This window comes from Tachysurus fulvidraco, chromosome 8 (genome assembly GCF_022655615.1).
Source record: "Tachysurus fulvidraco isolate hzauxx_2018 chromosome 8, HZAU_PFXX_2.0, whole genome shotgun sequence".
Classification (NCBI taxonomy): domain Eukaryota; kingdom Metazoa; phylum Chordata; class Actinopteri; order Siluriformes; family Bagridae; genus Tachysurus; species Tachysurus fulvidraco.
Window position 1 is genome coordinate 13,791,592 of NC_062525.1, and position 23,228 is coordinate 13,814,819.

Sequence of the window (23,228 nt, forward strand, 5' to 3'; positions counted from 1 at the left end):
CCTATTCTACAGTAGGATTAGTGACATCACAGTCATAGCAAACACACCTTACTGTATATACACTTTTGCAGGAATATAATTTTTGCCATAAAATATGAAAGCTTGTGAGTTGAAGATGAAAAGGAAGAAAGGGATGATGATTTATATCCCTGATTTAGTAAGCAATTTAGTAAGCTAGATTACACAAAGTCTATACTAAAGTCTATAAGATATAAAGAAGTGCGGCTTCTTCGGAAACAGGACATTTCTATTCTATTATTGTTTCAAGCATGTATTACACAGTGTTCATTTCTTGTTTCTTCTTGATCATGGCTTAAAGCAGAAGTTAATCTTGCTTGTGTGATACTGCTTAAACACTTAATATCAGCAGTATTGGAACGCCACTTATCCAATCAAATTATAAGACCAGAACTAAAAGACAAATAATTTTATATCTATTTATACGTTCCCAGTAACCTTCGGGTACTGCGGATCCAGGGCAGGAAACGAACTAACATCTTTTCAACAATTGGAGAATTTAGAGAAAGTTACAGGGACTATGTCACAAAATCTGGTTTTAAAAGCAATCATCTTCATTTTTTGGATCCTTGTTAACATCAGGTCAAAACTAGTGTTTAACAAATAAAATGATAAAATGATCTGATATTTATATATTTATAGTTTAAATTTAAATAGACAAATATTTTACAGAATTATAGTTCATAATTAAAATGACCTTGCACATTTTTCAATCTAGAAATATTTAAAAAAGGTAATTCAAAAAGTAATTAAATTGATCCAAAAATGATCAGTTGTACTTCAAACAAGTCAATTCTATAAATGGTTCACTTCACGGAGCAATTGTTAGATTCTTTTAAAGTATAAGGGAGTATATAACGGCTTCCACTCTCTTTTATTTATTAAAAAACTTTCCATTAACATAAATATGGATATTTTTATTGAATGCCATGTTGCTAATTTGCTCCAGCAGCAATAGTCTAATGTAATAATGGTGAAGATAATAAATAATAATAATTTATTAGGTTAAAATAAAATAATAATTTAATAGGTTCTCAACTATAGCTCTGCAGCCAGGTTCATTCGTGTCAAGAACTATGTATGTGAATTATTTCAGTCCAGGAGCACTTTATTCAGGAGTTCTGCTTCTTCTGCAATGCCACAGTTGATCATACTTGACTTTCGGTTCAGAAAGAAAGTGAATAAATAAAGGAGGAACGCACAGAAATTCTAGTTGCTTCATCATGAAAAATGTCTGTGTGAACATCGCTCCTGCTGTACTATCACTTACGTTAAATAGTTATTCCAGTCATCCAGGAACTCAAATCCAGTTTTATTGAAAGCTCAGTCCCAGATGCAGATATCTAGCTGACAATATTTTATGTGATACTTCAGGCAGGAGATTCATGTCAGCAAGTTTTGAGCAGGGAAGTGCCTGTTTCCTACTATTCGTTTCCATGTTTCATCACCTTCTTCTATTAGGTGGGTCCTTTCTGACAGACTGTGGCCTTCACTCTGGATATTTCCACGATGTACATGGCTATGGATTTCCTACCTGTGCCAACTTTCCCAAATTCCCCTTATGAAACAAAGAGCTTTCATACCAAGCCTGGTTTTCAGAAAGAAACAAAAGTGTCTTCGTGCTCTAATATTGCACAAGCAGTGAGCTAAAAACTTCCACAAGCTGCTGTGGTTAACACGACCTTGTCAAGCCAAGGCTCATGGTGGTGAGGAGTCAATTACCATACTCTTGTAATATATCTGCGCTAAAAAGACCTGTACGGTTTTTAGCAAGGGGGCATGGAGAATATTTGTCATACAGCAGAACTGATTAGGACAGGGATCATGAGTCATATGTATAATGTAGAGAATGAGAGGTGAAAATTTCCAAGCCCACAGCACACAGAAAGGCAACTGAGAAAAAGATGCTACACTCACAGCCTTGCTTTGGTGGACAATGTTTTAGTTTTGGCCAGATGTGATGCTGTGGGACTCACTAGCAGATGTTTTAAGTTATCCTGCATGGAAGCCAAACATGTAAGATATTCCCAAGCACCCCATGGGTATTCCTTAGACATTCTTGAATACATTTCATCCAAATACCTCATCGTACTCCTACTGAAGCTTACAGTATAGTTGCAAGTAATGCAGCAAATACTGATTTCTTTAAATAATATGGCATGACGTTCTTTTCATTCACCCATTTGGATAGGCTGAATTAGAGTTTGCCTCTCTAAATGGAAGTTGTTGATGCTTTTGCAACCATAGTTGCTATGCAATCTGCTGAGCTTTGTTCATTAATAGAGATAATTAGTCACTTGGCATCATGACTGCATCAAGTTTGTCATTTTCCTTTTCATGGCCTTCAGAACATTTCCTAGGTTCCTGTCAGATTAATTAAAGCTGCAGTGAGCTCAGCTGTGCCCTCTTGATAGTCTGCCACAGTCACTGCACGGTGCCATTTTAAATCAGTGATACACACGAGGTCTTCCTTGTATCTCTGCAGGAAAGTGGTTAACATACATTATACCACAGCGCTACTGAAAAATATCAAGTGTCAATTGTGTAACATTGTTGATTAATAACACATTGTGATTAATGTTTACTATAAGGAGATTTTATTTAACATTGATCAAAGGAGTCTCCAGTATCAGTGCTTCGTAAGAGTCAGCAGGTTTTCCGCCACAGAAGAGTGCTCAAGACAGGCTACTTAGAATTTTGTGTTTTCTTGGAAACATGACAAGGACAAGAAGAAGAAGAAGAAGAAGAAGAAGAAGAAGAAGAAGAAGAAGAAGAAGAAGAAGAAGAAGAAGAAGCCAAAAAGCTGCATTGTTTCACTCTTATAAAGTTCAAGAGATTAAAACTGGAAGAAACTGGAACTTGTGAAAAGAAATTTTATTAAAGTTAAATTTGTACCAACTTCAGGGTGGTAAAAGTCTCCCTTCTTCATCACTCTCTTCTCTTTGGTGTTGACTATTTTCCCAATAATCACCACAGAGTAAAGTTTCTTCAAGGGGTTCTTTGTATGGGTTCTAGGTATGGGATGTAAGCTTCCTAAAAATTTCTGAACTGGAGAAACAATACGTTGAAGTTCTACATAAATTCCTAAAGGGGATCTAAATAACACGCAACACTGCTAGGCTGATGAAAACCATGCAGCTGCAGAAAGGGCAAGTCTGATACACCATGTGGTTCCACCATGTACTCTGGTTTCCTCCAAAGTCCAAAGACATGTAAGCTGACTAACATCTCTAATTGTCCATAGTCTAATCTTATTCAGTCTAGCCTGATAGATGGATGTATTTCTGTGAGATCTGTTCACACTGTTGTTGTAGCATCCACGCTTCTCAGCCATAACTAACTCAGCCAAAGTTTTGATCTCATCATTTTATTGAAAACTATCTAACAGAACTGATGCTTGCAACATATTAATTACACAGTGCTGTGATATCTCAGTATGTAAAGTGTCAGTAGATCAGCTGTGCCATAAAATAAGTCTCTTTTAGCTTTCGTACTTTATATCATGGTCCTCTTGAAGGTCACACAACTGAACCAGTTAATCAGGGCCTTCAGCAGTGTCTGAATATTAAAGCCAAGGGTATTAATCTTTCATAACGATTAATTCACGATTTTGTCTGGCTACAATTTTTTATTGCATATGTAACTGACCAAATATTCATAGCAAGCTCAAGGTTTGTAGTATCCTAAAACATTCTGTGACACATTATCTTGATAAGGATCCTGTACAAGCAGAAAGTAGGCTATGGAATGTGGTTATCAGATAAGACCATGTTTTAAATTATTCTAAACATCTGAACTCTCCTTTGTCTGGAGAATCTTGCTGGATGGATGCGTTGAAGCCAGATGCCACAAATGGTTAATCTCTATCCTTTGAACAAGTAAACACTGAACAAAATAGCTATAAAAAAGCATTTTGTCTGCAACTTTTTAACAATAGGAAATTCTGCAAACTCACACATTTGCCTGTCTTTATCTGGAGAAAAGACATGGTTTATTTAAGAAAAGAAAAAAAAGCTAAAGGTGAAAACATTATATTTACTGTAATGTTGGTTCAAAATGGATAAGCTTAATGGGCAAATGTTTGTGGACAACTGATCATCACATGCCAATGTGATACCTCTGCAAACTGTTGCCTCAATGTTGGAAGCACACAATTGTACAAGTTGTTGTATTCGGCTTCACTGAAACGACGAGGAACAAATACTCCATATCAGTTTTAATCAGATGCACCACCTCTACACTTTTTGACTCGTGCTCTTGAGTGCCATAAAAAAAAAATAAAAGTAAAGGAGGAGTATCAGCCAAGTTGTAACTACTATGTTATTGGGGTATGCAAAAGACAAGTTGTGGATCTTAGCTAGGTACATTTAATTAATATGTGGACATCGGTTCTCACCTCAGTGGAGCCTTGAACCGTTGTCACTGGAGTTCTTCAACATCCTCATGAGAAGATGCAATGGTTTATATTACTATTACATGAAATGATCACTGATCATGCTTGCTACAAAATTCAATCTAATCATTTGAAAATTGTTAAATTTTAGTTTATTTTAATTAAAGATCTGATGACTAAAGTAATATTTATATGTAAACTATAAGTAATATATTAATTCCGACCAACCACATGTTTCTTTTTTCAGTGTGAAAATAAACCAAGTTTAAATAACAAATAAGTTCAAATCAGTTGTAATCTAAACGGCTTTTGAAGTAATCAACTTATTTCTAGTCAGAAACTCCAAACTCTAAAAGAAATAAGGACAGATTTAAACAATGAACAGAATCCGAACAAACAAACAAACAAACAAACAAATAAATAAATAGTGTACACTGGACGTTTCCTGACCCAAGTTTGAGATGAAGCTCTTCTCTATTTAACACTTCAACCTCCTTTTATCCAACAAAACTGATGCATAATCCAAATACTAAAAAAAAAAAAAAAAAAAAAGATCTACTAGGAGATTTGTTACTTAGAATTTGTTACTTTGTCTTAGAATGGTTTATTTATGGTTCTTTCATGAATTACTTAAATTGTCCATGAAGACAAAGTAAAGTGAGGTGTTAAAAAGCAGACCATGATCAACGTTTCTCAGAAGTAAACACACGTCAGTTGCAGACATTTCTACCTCTAAGACTTGGACGTAACTGGAAGGGAACCATCCCGTTATTCCATCCTTCTCTCCTTCCCACCATCCTCCAGGCAGCGCGCGCGTGACGCGGATCAGCTCCCCGGGCTGAAAGCGCAATCCGCGCTCGTGCTGCTCTCCGCTGAACGCGTACAAACTCCGACACAGCGATCCCGACATCGCAAACGAACTTCCCTGGTGCTCTTTCTCGCAACACCGTCAATCACTTTATCTTCTTTCTGCTCGAGTAGTCCTTTTCGGTTCCTTCTTTACCGCGGTGGTTTATACAGATGTTTATATCCAGCGGATTCCGAGCAGATGTGCTTCACTGTCAGCACGCGCGCGATAAACCAAAGTCTCGATCCCTATTGGACATATAGTGCACTACGTAGGGTGGGGAAGCCACTGGCCACGTTCCAAACCGCACGCTACTGTATCAGTATAACAACGTAGTACGCCACCTATATGGCAACCTTAGGTTCTATTTAGCAGTCATACAGCAGCATGTGGTTCCTGGACATTATTTAGTGCGCTTATACAAGGACGAGAGATCTAACCTACTTTAACATATGAGATTTAGACACATGACAGCAGTAAGCAGTGAACGGTGACTGCAACTTGCACACGTTTCACACGCAAATGCACGTTTTTGTGCGGTTGTTAGAAGTGTGAGAGCTTCGCACGTGCCAGATTAATACAAAACAACATTAAAGAAATAATAATAATAATAATAATAATAATAATAATAATAATAATAATAATAATAATAATAATTCTATTAGTTTATTGCACAAAATATATTACTACAACCCAGAACAAGTACAGTAACAATAACAACAACAATGATAATAAGAACATGAATAATAAACCCATCTATTTTTTGTACCATTTATCTTACACATGGTCACAGGGAACCTGGAGTATATCCCAGGGTACTAAGGACACAAGACAGAGACATATCCATCAGACACACACACACACACGGACACACACACACACACACACACACACACACACATAAATGATCAGCTCAGCAACCTGTCACCTGCAGAAGTTCTCTGATGCCATGGTCGGTCTGAACACAGATGATGATGACAGGGAGTACAGAGGTGAGATCCAGAACTGGTGCCAACAGAGCTTAGGCCTCCAGTTAAATGCGGGGAAATCCAAAGAACTGGTGGTAAATTTCCGTAGGCACAAACAAACTTCATTACCACCAGTGAACATTCAGGGAAAGTACATTGTGAGAGTGGACTCTCACAAATACCTGGGTGTTCATCTGAACAGCAAACTGGACTGGACAGACAATACAGAGGAACTCTATAAGAAAGGACAGAGCAGACTCTTTCTGCTGAGGACACTAAGGTCTTTTGGAGTGCAGGGAGAGCTACTGAATACCTTTATTGACTCAGTGGTGGCCTCAGCCATATTCTATGGTGTTGTATGCTGGTGCAGCAGCATCTCTACTGAAGAAAGGAAGAGACTGGACAAGCTGATCTGGAAGGCCAGCTCAGTCCTGGGGATTCCTCTGGACACTGTACAGGAGGTGGGAGACAGGAGGATGGTAGCAAAACTATCATCATTGCTAGGGAACAACTCTCACCCCCTGTATGAAACGGTTTCATCTCTGAGCAGCTCCTTCAGCGAAAGACTACATCCTAAGTGTCTGAAGGAGCGATACAGACGGTCTTTTCTACAACACACGCAATAACAGAAATTTTGATACCATGCAATATTACCTGTGTGAAATATGTATGTTAGCGTAACTACTTACTCATGGTCTTATGTATGTAATACTTACTGTATTATGTATTTATTCTTTTATATATTTGCATTTCTTTTTTTTTTTTGCTGCTGTAACAGAGAAATTTCCCCATTGTGGGATGAATAAAGATATATCTTATCTTATCTTATCTTATCTTATCTTATCTTATCTTATCTTACACACATGCACACACACACAAACACACACACACACACACACACACACACACACACACACACACACACACACACACACACACACACACACACACACACACACACACACACATACACACACATACCACAGACAGAGACACACTAACATTACCCTGTAGTAATAATAATAATAATAATAATAATAATAATAATAATAATAATAATAATAATAATAATAATAATAATAATAGCTTTATGCTTACGTGCATGCTCAGGCTTCTCAGAGTATTTATGTTATGTTTCAACATCCATTTCCATATAACTATTGAGCTAATTAATACAGCCTTTCAGGGGTTAAAGTGAATGTGTTAGTGCAGGGGAAAGGCTGAAATGTGCGGAAAGTTAGATTTATATTTGGTCTGACTGGGGTTGGGTATCTAAAGGTTAAGATTTAGTGGGCAAAATGTTATGCTATGAGTTGTAATCCTCACACTACACTGCTGTATGCCTGACTGAGTCTTTGCCTCACTCACTCAATAAAATAATTTTGAATTATAAGAGCAAAAATAAATGCAAACCTGTGAAACACAATGTTTTTAAGTGAAGACATTCCCTTAAAGGGGTTATGGATTCAAATAAAAACTGTGGGAAGAAAACAAAAGTTGAAAAATGTGAACATTAGCTTTGTGGCAAAACTACATACAAAGTCAAAAAAATAAAAAAATATTCAACAGTACAATTGTGGTTGAGTAATTTGGGGAAATTGGTTGGTATAAAAATAACATATTAACTTACACAAGATGTTGGCCTTTTCTGGGTAATTCCCATAGAAGTTAAGTATGTAACCTAGTGAACCAGCATTAATGTATTCAATGTTAGATATTTAAGCACTTATGTACGTCGCTCTGGATAAGGGCGTCTGCCAAATGCTGTAAATGTAAAATGTAAATGTAAGTTCTTACCCCTTACACGGCTTGGTTGTGCCCTTTTTCATTCAGTAACCTCATCATTCTGAAATGTGAGATCAATAAAGAAATATGCAAATAAATAGTGCAAGGTAAAAAGGAAAACAAAAGTGGAAGTGCAGGAGGTTCAAATGCTCAATAAGATCATTCAGTTCCTGATTTGATGTGATTCTCACAGATTCTCACACTTATCATGTGCGTACTACAGTATGTAAGTCTGAGTTTCCTGAGTGAAGTTCATATTGTATTTAAGTGTATCATTCAGTATGTTGGTGTGATTCATCTAGGTATCATTATAACTGACATCTTTTCACATACATTGCAACCCATTGTGGTGTTGTTCCCTTTTCTGTTCACACTTCTCTGTCCATTTTTCATATCCTCATGCCATCACAAACCCATATGAGTCACAAGGAATTTTAGACTGGCCAGCATCTGCCATGAAATCATTTAAAACTGAGGCTATTAGACTAAAATTTGCAGAATTCCAGTTATATAAATATATTGATTAGTTATATAAATGAGGCTATTAGACTAAAATTTCCAGAAATCCAGTTATATAAATATATTGATTAGAAGACAGACGCCCTTATCCAGAGCAATGTACAGAAGTGCTTAAGTCTCTATCAGTGGATACATTAACTCTGGTTCACTAGGTTACATACTGTACTTAATGAGTCTAAAACATTGTTCAAAGTTTTTTTTTGTTTTTTGTTTGTTTTTTGTTTGTTCTGTCTCTGTGCTTTGGGGTTTCCTTCAGGTACTCTGATTTTCTCTCCCTACATTACCTACACTCTAAAAAATAAAACGTTGGCTCAACTTAAAAAAATTGAGGTAACAATTTGCATGCATCTTTTTAAGTAGCTTCAACTCAGTCATTATTAAGTAGATATCATGTACCTATTATAGTTAGACTAACCAAATTTGTTTAGTACAACCAACATGATTTGACTTAACCTCTAAGAGCTTAATTAAGTTGAAACCATTCCATTCTACTTAGATATGTCCATGCAAATTGTTACCTTAATTTTTTTCAGTACAAGTAACTTATTTCACTTCAGTCAGGAGAAATAACACAGCAATTCCAGTTTTATGATGAAACTGGTTTATTATAAAACCAATGTCAACTTATGTACAAGAAGAGTGCTTTGACAAAACAATGCTTTGACAAAAAGATAATTATCCAGGACTAAAGTATTTTTTTCAAGTAAAGTCAAGTAAAGAATCAAGTATTTTTCTGGTAGGTACATATCAGAATAAAATAAAATAAAATAATAACAATAAATCACAGGGAACGTGGGAAATGAATTCCTACAACAGACACAATTGCCAGCTTATTGGGTCCACCTAGCTGAAACTAAAAGTTTTCTTACTTTTTTTTATTTTACCTTCATCACATAAACTACAGCCGCCATAAAGTCTCAAACAAATACAACACTGTAACCTTCATGTAAAAAATTGTCAACATTACAGCTTCTGTATGTGTATGCACAACAAAACTTTTACATGTAACATTTCAGGAATACAACAGTTTATTGTTTAAAGACATTACCTTCGGCCTAGCTTTCAGACCATCCAGCTCAAGAATTATTTTCTGAAACACCTCAAAAGTATTTTTTAGTTCCTTTGGGTAGCTGAGGTTGAGAGCATATACCAGCCCTAGCAGGGCACAGGCACTGGATACATCCAGGTCTTGCAGGACTTCCGTTCCCTCAATAATAATACTGCCGTTGGCTGGGTCAAAATTTGTGGCACCTCATCATCCTAAGTAGATCAAAATCAATGTCAGTGTTTTAAGTCAAGGAAAGGAACAAGACATTAGACACAGGAGTTAAATCTTAGGAGTTAAAACTTACTACACATGAAAAATTGCAAACTTAAAGAAATGTGTCAGCTGCCTAACCATCAAACATAATGCTGCAGATTGTATATGAAAGAAAAATAAAAACTCAAATGTTGTAATGGCAAATTTACAAAAAGCTCAAGGTTTACAAGGTTACAAGATGGATCAACTGTAAAAACGTCACAGCAGATAAAGATGGCGTGCACACACATTGTCATCTTAGGTATTGTGCTTAAATTAACTTGCTTATTAGTTAACTATTTAACTTGTTACAGGTTTATGTATGTATGTATGTATGTATATGTATGTATACATACTGTATGTGTGTGTGTGTGTGTGTGTGTGTGTGTGTGTGTGTGTGTGTACGTATGTATGTATGTATGCAGGTATGTATATGCATGTATGCATATATATGTGTGTGTGTGTGTGTGTAAGTCTTAATCAACCCAGTGTAAACTTTAAATTCGGACGACACTAAACATGTTCGATATCAATTAACATCATTTAGCTGCCACTGTAAAACAAAACATAATGCCTATTTTGAACACACTAGCTAGCTAAACGTCTATTATCTTTAGAATCGATGAATTAGCTTAGCTCAAACTGTCTTTTCAGTTTAGTGTGTGACAACAACGATTTACTTAAGTAAAGTCTGCCGCATTCATTTTGTTTCATATTTAGGTTTATATGTATTTTGTCCACCGTGGAGGAAAGCTGATTTTGAGGAAAACGCGGTTGTAGCCGCCTCACTACATTACTACGAGAGAAAAGAGGTGTAGCGTTTAGATCAGGAGTCATTGACTCGGGAAAATCATATCTGTGAATCTGCGGAAAACTTTACTTAAGTCAACGATTTTTTGTGCATACAGTTGGTAGCTGCTGAGATTAAAACAAAGCAAAAATATTAACTTACCTATATAGCCTCGATTCTCCTGTTTCTCCGGCTCCTAGTAGTCCTTCTCTGGCAGAAAAACACGTCCGGGCAAATTCCGCCTTTACTCAGCATTTAAAGGATGCTCACTAGATATACAAGTTTCACTAACTTAATATTTTTCTGTTGTTACGAGAAGGTAAAAGTGTGTGCTCAAAATCGATATATAATTAAGTTAAGACAGTATTCTTTATTTTAATTTTGAAAGACTCATTAACTCATTTACTCATTAAAATGAGTTATCAACTCACCAATACAAGTACATATTACAAACTTAATTATTTTAAGCTTAAAATATTGTTTATTTCAAGTTTTACAAACTAACCCAATGAATCATTTTTTAGAGTATATAGTGTGTGATTGTGACCTCTGACAGTTGGGTGTATGGTGTTTACTTGGGTTTTTGCATGTAGGATCTCTAATGCATCTCAATCAGCTTCCTAGTTCAGTAGTCAGGACATTAATAGGGGCATTTTAAAGACTGTCTTAATCGCTAAATTCTTCTACTGGAATGTTTTTGCACCAAAATTCCCACAGCGCACTTTAAAAACCAGGGATCGTTGATGCATGCTTTGTTCCCTTTCTTGAAATTCTATTCAACTTCGCCTACAAACCTAACCTAGCTTGTTCGTTGTAGCTCTCAAATGACTCCTTTTCATTTATTTGAAAGTCTATGGGTTGTTTGAGTTTCTACCATCCTGCTTGACATGCCATGATAAAAATATGTGATTAAGCTACCAAATTAATATGACGTATAAAACATAAATATTTGGTATGTTTGGGTTTTTGAGTCATCAGTGACCAAACTAGAGCTGATCGAGGCGCCCTAGTTTCCTGCACCAGTAGGTGGCAGTGTTGTGCTGATAGCGCAGGTAACTCTAGGAAGGAGAAGAAGAAGAAGAAACTGAAGCTGTCATTACAAGTGTCAGATGAAACATAAACAGAAACATGTCTTTATTCTTACAGCCTATTACAGTGTAGTTGCCGTGTAAATAAAGACATGTATACAACAGGACAGGTTTAGAGACATTTACAGACATCAGTATAGCCAGCGCGTTATTTTCCACATGATCATATCCACATTGCTGCACTTTTTTCCCTGTTGTTATCTTAACACTAAGAGATCAGATGGAGAAGATCGAGGCTCAGATGGACAAGATCGAGGCTCAGATGGAGAAGATCGAGGCTCCTTTGTTCACCTTCGGCGTGATTGCTGATATTCAGTACGCAGATTTAAAGGACGGTTATAATTATCGCAGAACCCGGAAGCGTTATTACAGAAACAGTCTACAACTGTTGAGAAATGCCATCAGGAGCTGGAATGAAGAGGATGTGAAGCCCAGCTTCATCCTGCAGCTTGGAGACATCATTGACGGCTTCAACAGCAAGAATGGTGCATCAGATAAAGCCCTGAAAACAGTGATGGATGAATTCAGGAGCTGCTCTGCTCAGGTCCATCATGTGTGGGGCAACCATGAGTTCTACAACTTCTCCAGGAGTGACCTGTTCTCCTCTGATCTTAACAGTGAGGTCAAGGTGGATGAGGAGATAGATGATAGGATGGATTTGGTCTACGCTTACCACTTCAGCCCAGCTCCCAACTTCAGATTTGTGGTCCTGGACGCTTACGATCTGAGTATCATTGGCCGAGAGGAATCGTGTGAGAAGTACAGTCAGTCGTTGGACATCATAAAGTCACACAATCCTAATGAGGAACTAAATCAGCCTGCAGGTACCTGAATCTGCTCTAGGGATGATCCTGTGATAGAAGCTGGAGCCTTAAAAACAGTCCCTTCTTTCTTTCTTTCTTTCTTTCTTTCTTTCTTTCTTTCTTTCTTTCTTTCTTTCTTTCTTTTTTTTTCTTCTTGCTTTCTTAATTTTTCTTTCTTGCTTTCTTAATTTCTTATTTTTTCTTTCTTTCTTTCTTTCTTTCTTTCTTTCTTTCTTTCTTAATTTCTTATTCTTTCTTTCTTTCTTTCTTGCTTGCTTGCTTGCTTTCTTGCTTGATTGCTTGCTTTCTTTCTTTCTTTCAATTCAATTCAAGTTTATTTGTATAGCGCTTTTTACAATAGACATTGTCTCAAAGCAGCTTTACAGAACATAAACACAGAGCAGAAGGTAAACATAATTAATGATAAAGGAATTAACGAATAATAAAAGAAATAAGAATTAACAGAATAAAAATTCTAGATTATTATTAGATGTATATAGTTCACAGTGTGTATGTATTTATTCCCCTATGAGCAAGTCTGAGGTGACTCAGGCAGCAGTGGCAAGGAAAAACTCCCTTGAATTGGTAAAGGAAGAAACCTTGATAGGAACCGGACTCAAGGGGAAACCCATCCTCATATGGGTGACACTGGGGGTGTGATTGTAATATACAGTCAGTTAAATGTTGTATTGGTGTGAGGTTCAAGGACTTCTGATCTCCTGAGTACCACAGAGTCTAACTGGAGATGTCTCAGGATTCTTAGAGTCGGCCTCGGTTCAGTGGACGTCCAAAGGCTTCGTCCCACAGAGGACGTTGGGAGCTGGTACAGTGTCTGGATGCCTCGGGATAGGTACAAAGAGAGAAGCAGTGGAAAGGGATTAACACATCTGCTGTTCATAAAAATGTGCTGGTCTGATGTACTGGTGCATGATATTATGGGATGTATTATGTGTACGCCTGACTAAAGAGATGAGTTTTTAATCTACATTTAAACTGGGAAAGTGTGTCTGCGCCCCGAACACTATCAGGAAGACTATTCCAAAGTTTGGGAGCTAAATAAGAAAACGCTCTACCACCTTTAGTAGACTTAGATATTCTGGGAACTACCAAAAGTCCTGAGTTTTGTGATCTCAGAGAGCGTGAAGGATTGTAACGTGTTAGAAGACTAGTTAGATACATGGGAGCTAAACCATTAAGAGCCTTGTATGTAAGTAGCAGCAGTTTGTAGTCAATTCTATACCTAACAGGTAGCCAGTGAAGAGATGATAAAATTGGGGTTATATGGTCATACTTTCTTGTCCTAGTGAGAACTCTGGCAGCTGCATTTTGGACTAACTGTAACCTATTTATTAAAGATGCAGGACAACCACCTAGTAATGCATTACAATAGTCCAGTCTAGAGGTCATGAAGGCATGGACTAGCTTCTCAGCATCAGATACAGACAGGATGTTTCTCAGCTTGGCAATGTTTCTAAGGTGGAAGAAGGCTGTTTTGGTAGTATGGTCTTTCTTTCTTTCTTTCTTTCTTTCTTTCTTTCTTTCTTTCTTTCTTTCTTTCTTTCTTTCTTTCTTTCTTAATTTCTTTCTTTCTTAATTTCTTATTCTTTCTTTCTTAATTTCTTATTCTTTCTTTCTTTCTTTCTTTCTTTCTTTCTTTCTTTCTTTCTTTCTTTCTTAGTTTGCTTTCTTTATTTAATTATCTCAGAATTGGATAATTTGTCTATTCCCCCTACTACATACGGTTTCTATAAAATAGCTACCAACAGGGAAGGATGAAGGCCAGCACATGGTTCATGCGATCTTCCCTCTTCCTCATACATCTCCACCTAGATAGTAGATGTGGCATTGTCGAAATTTGAATTTGAACTTGAATCTCGAAACAATGTTTCATTGTTAGTAGGGTCATTTGTAACCATTTCTACCATTAATGTGTGTACCTTCTTACCATTAATATGTATCTTTGACTTTCAAATGCTTGACAGTTTCATATGAATCTGTAGGAAGCATGTAGGGGAATGTTTTTCTTTTGTGCCTCCTGAAAGCTTATTGACTGACATTTGCTGCTGTAACAGAGAAATTTCCCCCATTGTGGCACTAACTAACTAACTACTATAAACTAACAATTACATACTGTATGTTCCTTCTAAAGCCTTCTAAATTATTCAGGATCCTCTTCATGGTATTTACAGCAGGCACGTTATAGTGACAAACAAACACATCACGCTTCTGTAACACACCTAGGATGGTTTTGAGATGTGGTTTAAACAGCACAGTCATAGCAGAAGGGCCTGCTGGCTATTTCCTCTTTTTACTTACCAACTGTCTGCAGATCCTGATATTAAAACCTTTTGTTTTCTCCTGTTCATGCAATTTAACAAGAGAGGAAAGAGGCTAAAAACTAGATTTGCCCAGTCATGCTGGATTTCATTACATTTAATGTTATATACCCAGTTGACACCTACCAGTTATTAAAAGATGTTGTTAGTTGAGCTTCTGAGCATGATTAATGAAGTGAAATGTGATCCTGTACTGTATGTCCGGAGCACAACTGTCTTGGCTCATTGATAGTTAATTAACTCCAAAGTTGCAATGCAAAGATTATAAAGCATATATTTTACATTTACTGCTTTTGGCAAACACCCATATTCACTGATTACTGATATTAACTGATGTTTGATGGTGTCTGAAAAAGCTTTGTGACTTAAGAAGCACGTTCGTTTTGCAGGCATATATCCTTTGGATGAAAGGTTTGTGAAGTTCAACGGAGGATTCAGTCAAGGTCAGGTCGACTGGCTGGATAGAGTGTTGACCAGTGCTGATGAGAAAGGAGAAAAGGTCACGGTTGTGAGTAAGTATAGCCTTTACATGTTCTATTACTTTTGAAGGGAAATCCTTGAAGAAATTGTTTAAATAGAAAGGAGTTTTCTCAACAAAGTGTGCTAGGGTGTTCACTAGAGGCAGGAATGTAGTTTTTATCTGTCTATCTGAATTTTTAGCCTTTGATTTCTGAGAATTTCAGTTCATTTGTATGAAATGAAATGAAATAAAATCGAAGCCTTGCTCAATTGCCCAACTCTGGCTTGAACAGCGACCTTCTGAACAACAATCCAGAGCCTTAACCACTTGAGCCACCACTGTAGCTCCAGCAGACCAACCTATTTCTGTAGTCCTTAAAGTTATTGCTTGTTTTAACCTCAAGAGCTGTTTACACATCATTTCTGAAGAGCTTATTCATATGTTCATTAATAGACTAAAAAGACTAAAAAGCAATTTCCTGGATAGCAGCCATAACAAATAAAGTTCTTCTAAATGAATAACACATGCAGAAACCACAGTGGTCACGCTCAGGTTGGTGCGATGCCATCGGCGAACACAAAAACATGCCTTCTTTCTGTCCATACAAAAACAATATAAATAGAATTTTTAAAAAAAATCTCTACCTCATCGGAAAGTTTTGACAAGCTTCTTTTCCATTGTTTTTACAAACACTCTTTACATATAGTCAGGCTTTACTGTAGATCTTCCATCCAAGAACCCAAGCCACCGACTTCAGAATCATGAAGGCTGCAATCTGATTGGCTATTCAAACTGCTTCTGAACATTGTGGCATAATGGTGTTTGAAGACAAATATAGTCACTAAAAGGTTATGACATCCTAAAGTGAATTAATTACTTTAATTTATGTTTGCTACTAGTGACCAACATACCCACATATACCTTTATAGAGAATTCTTTGGGAAAGGCCTGTGATTGGTGGATTTCGGAGTCTGTGATGAAATTCATTCAAATTGTCATTCATTCTTTCTTTCTTTCTTTCTTTCTTTCTTTCTTTCTTTCTTTCTTTCTTTCTTTCTTTCTTTCTTAATTTCTTAATCTTTCTTTCTTTCTTTCTTTCTTTCTTTAATTTCTTAATTTTTCTTTCTTTCTTTCTTTCTTTCTTTCTTTCTTTTTTTCGCTGTTGAATCTAAGAATGACTTTTTTAAACATATTTTGCTGGACTTTAATACTTGTAACCCTTTGAGAAACCTGTTTTTTTCCTGCGGATACTTAAAAATAAAAAGGTTTTTAACCGCGTAAATCTGTATTTAGTCATAAGGTTTTTAGGAAAACTGAATCTAAACACAGCTCTTTTCATGAACATGAACACTCTTCAAAAAAAGAGTGAGGTTTCTTCACCTGTTTTTAGTCTGTATTGAAGTATGTGGCTCTATAAATATCTAGACACCTTGCTCGGCTTGGGTATGATAATAGAAGTGCAGCACTTGACTGATTAAACTGCTCGAATTTCTGCTGTGAACACACTTGACCACATGTTGCTGAATCTAACTTACAGAAATATGATGTCTTATATTCTACACCCACTAAAGATGTGAAACTAGCACGAAGATCGACTGGAAATTTACTCATATAAAATGGATATATTTTTTGCAGGTCATGTTCCTGTTCATCCCTTGTCCACTTCCTCCATATGTCTGGCATGGAACTTTGATGACGTCCTTTCTCTTCTGCAGTCTCACAAGAGCGTGGTGTGTTTCATGGCTGGACACGACCACGATGGAGGTTATTGCATAGATACAGCCGGTATTCATCACCTCACGCTGGAAGGCGTTATTGAGACACCACCAGGCGGTGATGCATTCTGCACTGTTTGTGTGTATGAGGACAAGATGATCCTCAGAGGTAAAGGGAGAATTAAGAACAGGAAGCTTTGGTATCGATGATGAAGATCGATTAGATTTAAAATATCAGAAGTATGTTTCTGTATCCAATATTTAAGTTAGGGTTTAAAAAATGTCTGGTGTTAAGAGTAAAATGACCACAGCTCTCTGCTGTGATAATGACAAGCATACAAACTATTTCTTCTTCTGAGGTTATGGAAATGTGCCTGAGATGATCCTCCTCTGAGAGTGTTTTTTTCCTTGTATTTCTGAAGTATAACAGACCCATGTTGCTCAGTTACTGTAGGTAGCTTAGATTCCTTCTAATCTTAAAATGGAAAATAATCCCATTCTGTATCTCCACCTGAGTTACAGGTTGGCTCAGTGTGGGAAAAAATAATGCTTCCAAGCCCCATGATATATGCTGCCGAACGTGTCAGAAACCAAAGCCAGATTTTGAGTTATACATCACATGTCCTATAGAGATGACAGCGTAAATTGGGCAGATAATTCTGTCAGGAATTTACAGGTCCATATGTCCAGGTATATATGTGTCATTTGATGTGAAATTAATTAAAACAGAGACTTATAAGATATTTCTTGGAACAGCTGGTCAGGCCTTTGTGAAGCCTTAAATAGAGAAGAGAAAGTATCTATGGTAGTTAAAATCCACTTACTTGAGCATTACATCCATCTATCCGGTCTGGGCTAAAAACCAGCTGTTAGTTGGGGTGGGAATTTTGATGTAATGTAAATGTCTACATATTTTGTCTCAGTGTCTTTCAGGTCTAAGGGATTGTGTGTTTGTGTGTGTCTGTGTGTCAGCTTCATATACATTGGAGATACATAGAAATACATTGTACATGTATTTTGGCTGCTTAACAGTCTATTTAGATTTATTAATGTCACACTAACTCTAACTTCCTTTTCCAAAATAACAAAAACATCCTAATCTCTAAAGTTTTTTTTAGTAAAGTAATCTAAAGATTTTCACATACAGCCCAGTGACTGGCATATTCCTGTTAGTTAGTAAATTATGGTAATTTACATCACATTTTGCCTTTTTGATCATTAAAAATATAAGATAGTGTGAAATAATACATTACTTCAGTGTACAATCTGCTGAAGTGTCTGCTATAGTGGAATAGACTGATATATAATCACTGGAAGAAAAAATGGTATATCTCTGCAGGTCTTTTTCATACAACACTGGGGTCACTGGGATCCTAAACACATCAAAACACAATTAACATTGTCATTTATAAAATCAGGTTTTAATGGGGGGAAAAACAACAACAATAAAATCAGAACCATAAACTTGTTGCAGAATGTTGCATGTTGAAATACTCAATGTGCAAAATTTTATTTTGCTATTTATATTTTTTGTAAGTGTGAATAATGAATGATGAGAATAAAATAATCAAATGTAATATTTTAATAATTTAAAAATGGTCTACATGAGTTTATTTTATTTTCTGATGACACATCTTGTTATTTTCTATAGCAACCTTTAGCATTAATGCTATAATTAAATGAGCAGAGTCACAAGTTCACAATTTACTCAAGCAGCTTTAAGAATAAAACAGTCTGAGGTGTGTAGGGATGTGGTAGCCTAGTGGTTGAGGTGTTGGACTACCAATTGGAAGGTTGTGAGTTTGATACCTATGTCCACCAAGGTGCCAATGCTGGGCCCCTGAGAAAGGCCCTTAACCCTCAATTGCTCAGTTGTATAAAAATGAGATAAAATGTAAGTCACTCTGGATAAGGGCGTCTGCTAAATGATGTAAATGTGTGTAATTATTTATTCCTCTTATACCACAACAATCAGAATCAGAATGAGCTTTATTGCCAAGTATGCTTGCGCATACAAGGAATTTGTTTTAGTGTCATACGCTTCTAGTACACAGAGACAACAAGATGAGATTACCAAAAAAAATACACATATGTAAAAACTTAAAAAATTAATTATAAAATCAATAAATTGTATGTACAGATGTGCTATAGATGGTAGAATGGAATTGTATAGAATGAGGTGCAGGGATGTAATAGGATAGAGATTTTAATAAATAATTGTATGGTTATTGCATAATGGTGAGAACATTTAACGGTTCATGAGGTTGATTGCCTGGGGAAAGAAACTGTTCTTGTGCCTGGTTGTGCTGGTATTTGGGGCTCTTTATCGTTGGCCAAATATTAAAAGTTTAAAAAGTGGATGACTTGGATGTGAGGGATCCAGAGTGATTTTATGAGCTCTTTTCCTCATTCTGGATATATACAGTTCTTGAAGGGTGGGTAGGGGAGCAACATTAATCCTTTTCGGCAGTCCGAACCTTTCTCTGTAGTCTTCTGATGTCTGATTTTGTTGGTGAGCCAAACCAGACAGTTACTGCTGTGCACAGAACAGACTCCATGATGGCTGGATAGAACTGTTTCAGCAGCTCCTGTGGCAGGTTAAAATTTCCTCAACTGGCAAAGAAAGTACATCCTTTGGTGTGTCTTTTTTTTTTTACAGTGGTGTTGATGTGAGTGTCCCACTTTAGGTCCTGGGAGATGGTAGAGCCTGGGAACTTGAATGCCTTTACTGACAGAGGGGTCATTAGAGGTGCAGTCAGTGGGTGTACAGGGAGAAAGCAGTGGGGAGAGAACACAACCTTGAGGTTGAGTGGCCGTTTGACATGAATTTTCCCAGTCTCACTAGCTGCTGCCTATCTGTAAGAAGACTGGTGATCCACTGACAGATAGAGTTAGGAACAGATAGCTGGGTTTGTTTGGTCAGGAGGCGTGTTGGAACGATGGTGTTGAAGGCTGAAATCTACATACAGGATCCTCGCATAAATCCTGTTTACTGCATCATACATGGACCTGTTTGCTCAATAAGCAAACTGCAGCTGGTTCAGTAAGTGTCCAGTGAAGTATTTCAGATAAACCAGAACCAGTTTTTTAAACAACTTGTTCCTGGAGATGTTAAAGGTTGTGTAACGAGATGATCTGAACGGGTGTGGGGGATTTCGAATCTACAATAAAACTCATTCAGATCTTCAGCAAGATGTTGATTTGCCACAGTGCTGGGGGATGGTGTCTTGTATTTGGTGATGGAGTTCTTTCCAGACTGAAGCTGAGTTGTTAGAGGTGAAATAAACCTTCAACATTTTAGTGTAGCTCCTCTTAGCCGCGCTTATCTCCTTATTCAGTGTGTTCTTGGCCTGATTGTACAAGATCCTGTCTCCATTTCTGTAGGCATCCTATTTAGCCTGACTTTTGACCTTAGTTTTGCAGTAAACCATGGCTTATCATTGTTGAATATTAGATAACTTCTGATGCATATGTCTTCACAGAAACTGATATATGAAGTTATAGTGTCAGTGAGCTTGTCCAGAATGTTGGCAGCAGCTTCAAAAGCACTCCAATCTTGCAAAAACCTGCTCTGTTTGACCCACAATTGACCCACTATCGATTTTTGACTAACTACAGAATAGGATACTGCTTCAGTTGATCGTTTTATTTAATGTTGAAACTCTGCACTGACAAACAAGTGCATTATACTGTCTATATTAAAAGCTAGACTAGTGCAGTGCCAGGATGTGACAAAGAGATTGTGAATGTCAGATCACATTACTGTACTCTGCTATTATTTTGTTTACTCTGGCATCCTGCTCTTGCCTATAAAGTATATCTTTTGCCAAAGCCCCAGCTCTAAAATATCATGCTGATCTCTTGGAAATATTAAAGCCCCGTTATAACCCCTTTCATCAGCTGGTGCAGGTTTACTGCTAATCTCTCAGATCACTTTAAACTATGCTGGTTGTAGCCAGCTATAGTTCTAATACTGTTTTAACATGCCCTCATCTATTGCACCATCATGTACCTTGCAGAGTTGTTCTTAATGCATAGTCTTTGTTCTTCCAATACTTTTTATTCCAAGTTATTTTTTATTAAATGGCACTGGTATTGAGAAAATTGTAGATACAGTATCAAGAGCAAAATTTACCCAGAAGGCATTAGAAGAAAATAATAATAAAAGAAGTGCTTAAAATAAACATTGTTTGTACAAATATTCAAGGACATGCTTGCCATTCTAATAACCTCTGTTCACATCTGTAACGTTTTAGAAGTATTATTTACACATTTGTCTGGTGCATGTCACAGAACACCCATCCATTTCCTGTACTGCTTATCCTACACAGGGCCACTGAAGCCTATCCCAGGGAATCCTTAGATTACAAGGTGGACCACTGTGGATGGAGTGCCAATCCGTTGCAGGGCTCAAACACGCACTTTCATATGCGACAGACAATTTTAGAGATCAGCCAACAATGTATGTCTTTGGACTGGGGTAGGAAACTTGAGCATAGAGGATGCGAGCCACTACCACCACTTCCTCTCACAGAACATATCTAAGTTTATTTAAACAATTATTTCAGTTCAATTTTTATTGTTTGATTAAATGCAGAATAAACTTAAACTCGTACACTCCCACTTTTTGTATACCAAGCGTCTGTAAAGAAACGATACTCATGAATAAAAGTGTAATATTGTACTTATACAGTAGCTCACTCAAATCTGACTGTCCATAACATCCCCCCTGTTCCACTGACATTGCTGTACATGTTTTTATGATCCACTGTGCTGTTGCTGTATTCCAATTAATTGTACTTGGCTGTGTCACTTTTAGATTTAAAGTCAGAGCAGTATGAGTCAGAAGAACCATAAAGACATTCTGTAGAAAAATGAAACAGTTCTGATGAAATTGTGGCCACAACTGAAAGTGACTGTCAAGAAGTCATATGACTGTTACTACTGCCTGGCATGATCACAAGGTAAGGAACCAGTTTAGCAATTAGCTGACGTTGGAAATTTTAATAGATTTTTTCTATTGTTTTGAATAAGTAGATTCGGTTTAACATTGACATAAAAATCTGTCTATAGAACTACAAAGAAATCTTTAAATGCAAATATTTTTAGGGTAACCCCAATTTTTGGGGTAACCATAAATTCTATAAGTAATAAAACACAACAGATTGTAATGTATAGGAAAATGATAAAGGGGCACATTTTACTCAAATGTTTTATTCTTTGTACACCACAGGAAACTGCTGTGAGACAAGCTAATTAATTTAAGTTATACTGATAATCTGTCTAAAACACTATAATCTGACTTGTCATTGAGATACAAACAAAAGAGAAACATAGTTAGGTGCAGGAAAGCCTGTAGTTTTCTAAAGTGTATATTCTATAAAATGTCAAGAGTGGCACAGCAACACAGCAAGTAGCACAGCCACTTTGGGATACTTGGTTCGATCCTGAGCTTAGTTAGACTCTATACAAGTCTTGCATCTATGTGCGTCTTCTCTCCTCAGTTTCCTTCTATATCCCAAAAGGTGGAGATATGGCCACAAGCTTGTGGACACCTGACCATCTAAACGTTTGTCACAAAGTTCAAAGCACAAAATCGTACAGGTCTGAGTATTGCAATTTCCCTTCACTGGAGCTAAGCAAGTCAAGTCGAGAAGCTTTTATTGTCATTTTAACCATATATAGCTGATGCAGTACATAGTGAAATTAAACATTGTTCCTCCAAGACCATGGTGCTACATAAAACAACATCAGAATCAAAATCAGAATCAGGTTTATACGCCAAATGTACACAGACGCACAAGGAATTTGTGGTTTTTAAGGTACTCTTGGTACATACATACAGACATACATACATACTGTACATATCTGGCATGAGAACAGTAAACATTTATATAGTAAGGATTTACATAGTACTTGAGAAAGAAGCAGTAATTATAAATGGAGAATGATTTACAGAACACAGGTAATAATCCCTGTATTAGCTGTTTAAGATATGGCATGGGAGGAAAAAACTGTTTTTGTGCCTAGATGTTCTAGTGCACAGAGATCTGTAGCGTCTTCCTGAAGGAAGAAGTCCAAACAGGTTGTGGCCAGGGTGAGAGGGGGTGATGTTACCTGCTCGTTTCTTCACTCTAGAGTAGTACAAGTCCTGAGCAGGTTGTCTGTGGCAGGTTGAACTTTTTCAGTTAACGAGGGAAGTACAA

The 23,228-nt window shown here is 36.9% G+C and overlaps 2 protein-coding genes and 1 long non-coding RNA gene across 6 annotated transcripts in view; 1 reads left to right on the forward strand and 2 right to left on the reverse strand.

Moving 5' to 3' along the window:
* LOC113662587 (growth arrest-specific protein 7-like) overlaps positions 1-5,525 on the reverse strand; it is a 38,922-nt gene extending 33,397 nt beyond the window's left edge. The window contains exon 1 of one of the 3 annotated variants that reach the window (XM_027177519.2): positions 5,142-5,525. In XM_027177519.2, the coding sequence (XP_027033320.2) occupies positions 5,142-5,321 (180 nt within the window). In that variant the 5' untranslated portion in view covers positions 5,322-5,525. The remainder of the gene's footprint in view (positions 1-5,141) is intronic. The other 2 variants (XM_027177518.2, XM_027177517.2) reach the window with 2 other exon arrangements.
* Positions 5,526-9,540: 4,015 nt separating this feature from the next.
* LOC113662659 lies at positions 9,541-11,029 on the reverse strand. Its single transcript, XR_003445303.2, has 2 exons — positions 10,783-11,029; positions 9,541-9,790 (listed from the first exon to the last, which is right to left on the reverse strand). It is a non-coding gene; the product is annotated as an uncharacterized LOC113662659 (long non-coding RNA).
* A 641-nt stretch (positions 11,030-11,670) lies between these two features.
* On the forward strand, positions 11,671-21,669 carry adprm (ADP-ribose/CDP-alcohol diphosphatase, manganese-dependent). 2 transcript variants are annotated; one of them, XM_027177575.2, is made up of 4 exons: positions 11,671-12,532; positions 15,237-15,359; positions 16,943-17,191; positions 21,354-21,669. In XM_027177575.2, exons 1-4 carry the CDS (start codon positions 11,929-11,931, stop codon positions 21,383-21,385), a joined length of 1,008 nt encoding a protein of 335 aa, XP_027033376.1. In that variant the 5' UTR covers positions 11,671-11,928; the 3' UTR covers positions 21,386-21,669. The 2 variants fall into 2 exon arrangements, with proteins under 2 accessions (XP_027033376.1, XP_027033375.1); XM_027177574.2 differs by lacking the exon at positions 21,354-21,669 and having other exon boundaries at positions 11,673-12,532; positions 16,943-18,618.
* Positions 21,670-23,228: the final 1,559 nt, after the last annotated feature.

What these genes read in the sequence shown, in the direction of transcription:
- adprm (XM_027177574.2), top strand. Translation starts at nt 11,929, where the DNA reads ATGGAGAAGATCGAGGCTCAGATGGACAAGATCGAGGCTCAGATGGAG. An exon ending in GGAACTAAATCAGCCTGCAG is followed by an intron (nt 12,533 to 15,236) that starts GTACCTGAATCT and finishes TTCGTTTTGCAG; the next exon opens with GCATATATCCTTTGGATGAA. An exon ending in AGAAAAGGTCACGGTTGTGA is followed by an intron (nt 15,360 to 16,942) that starts GTAAGTATAGCC and finishes TATTTTTTGCAG; the next exon opens with GTCATGTTCCTGTTCATCCC.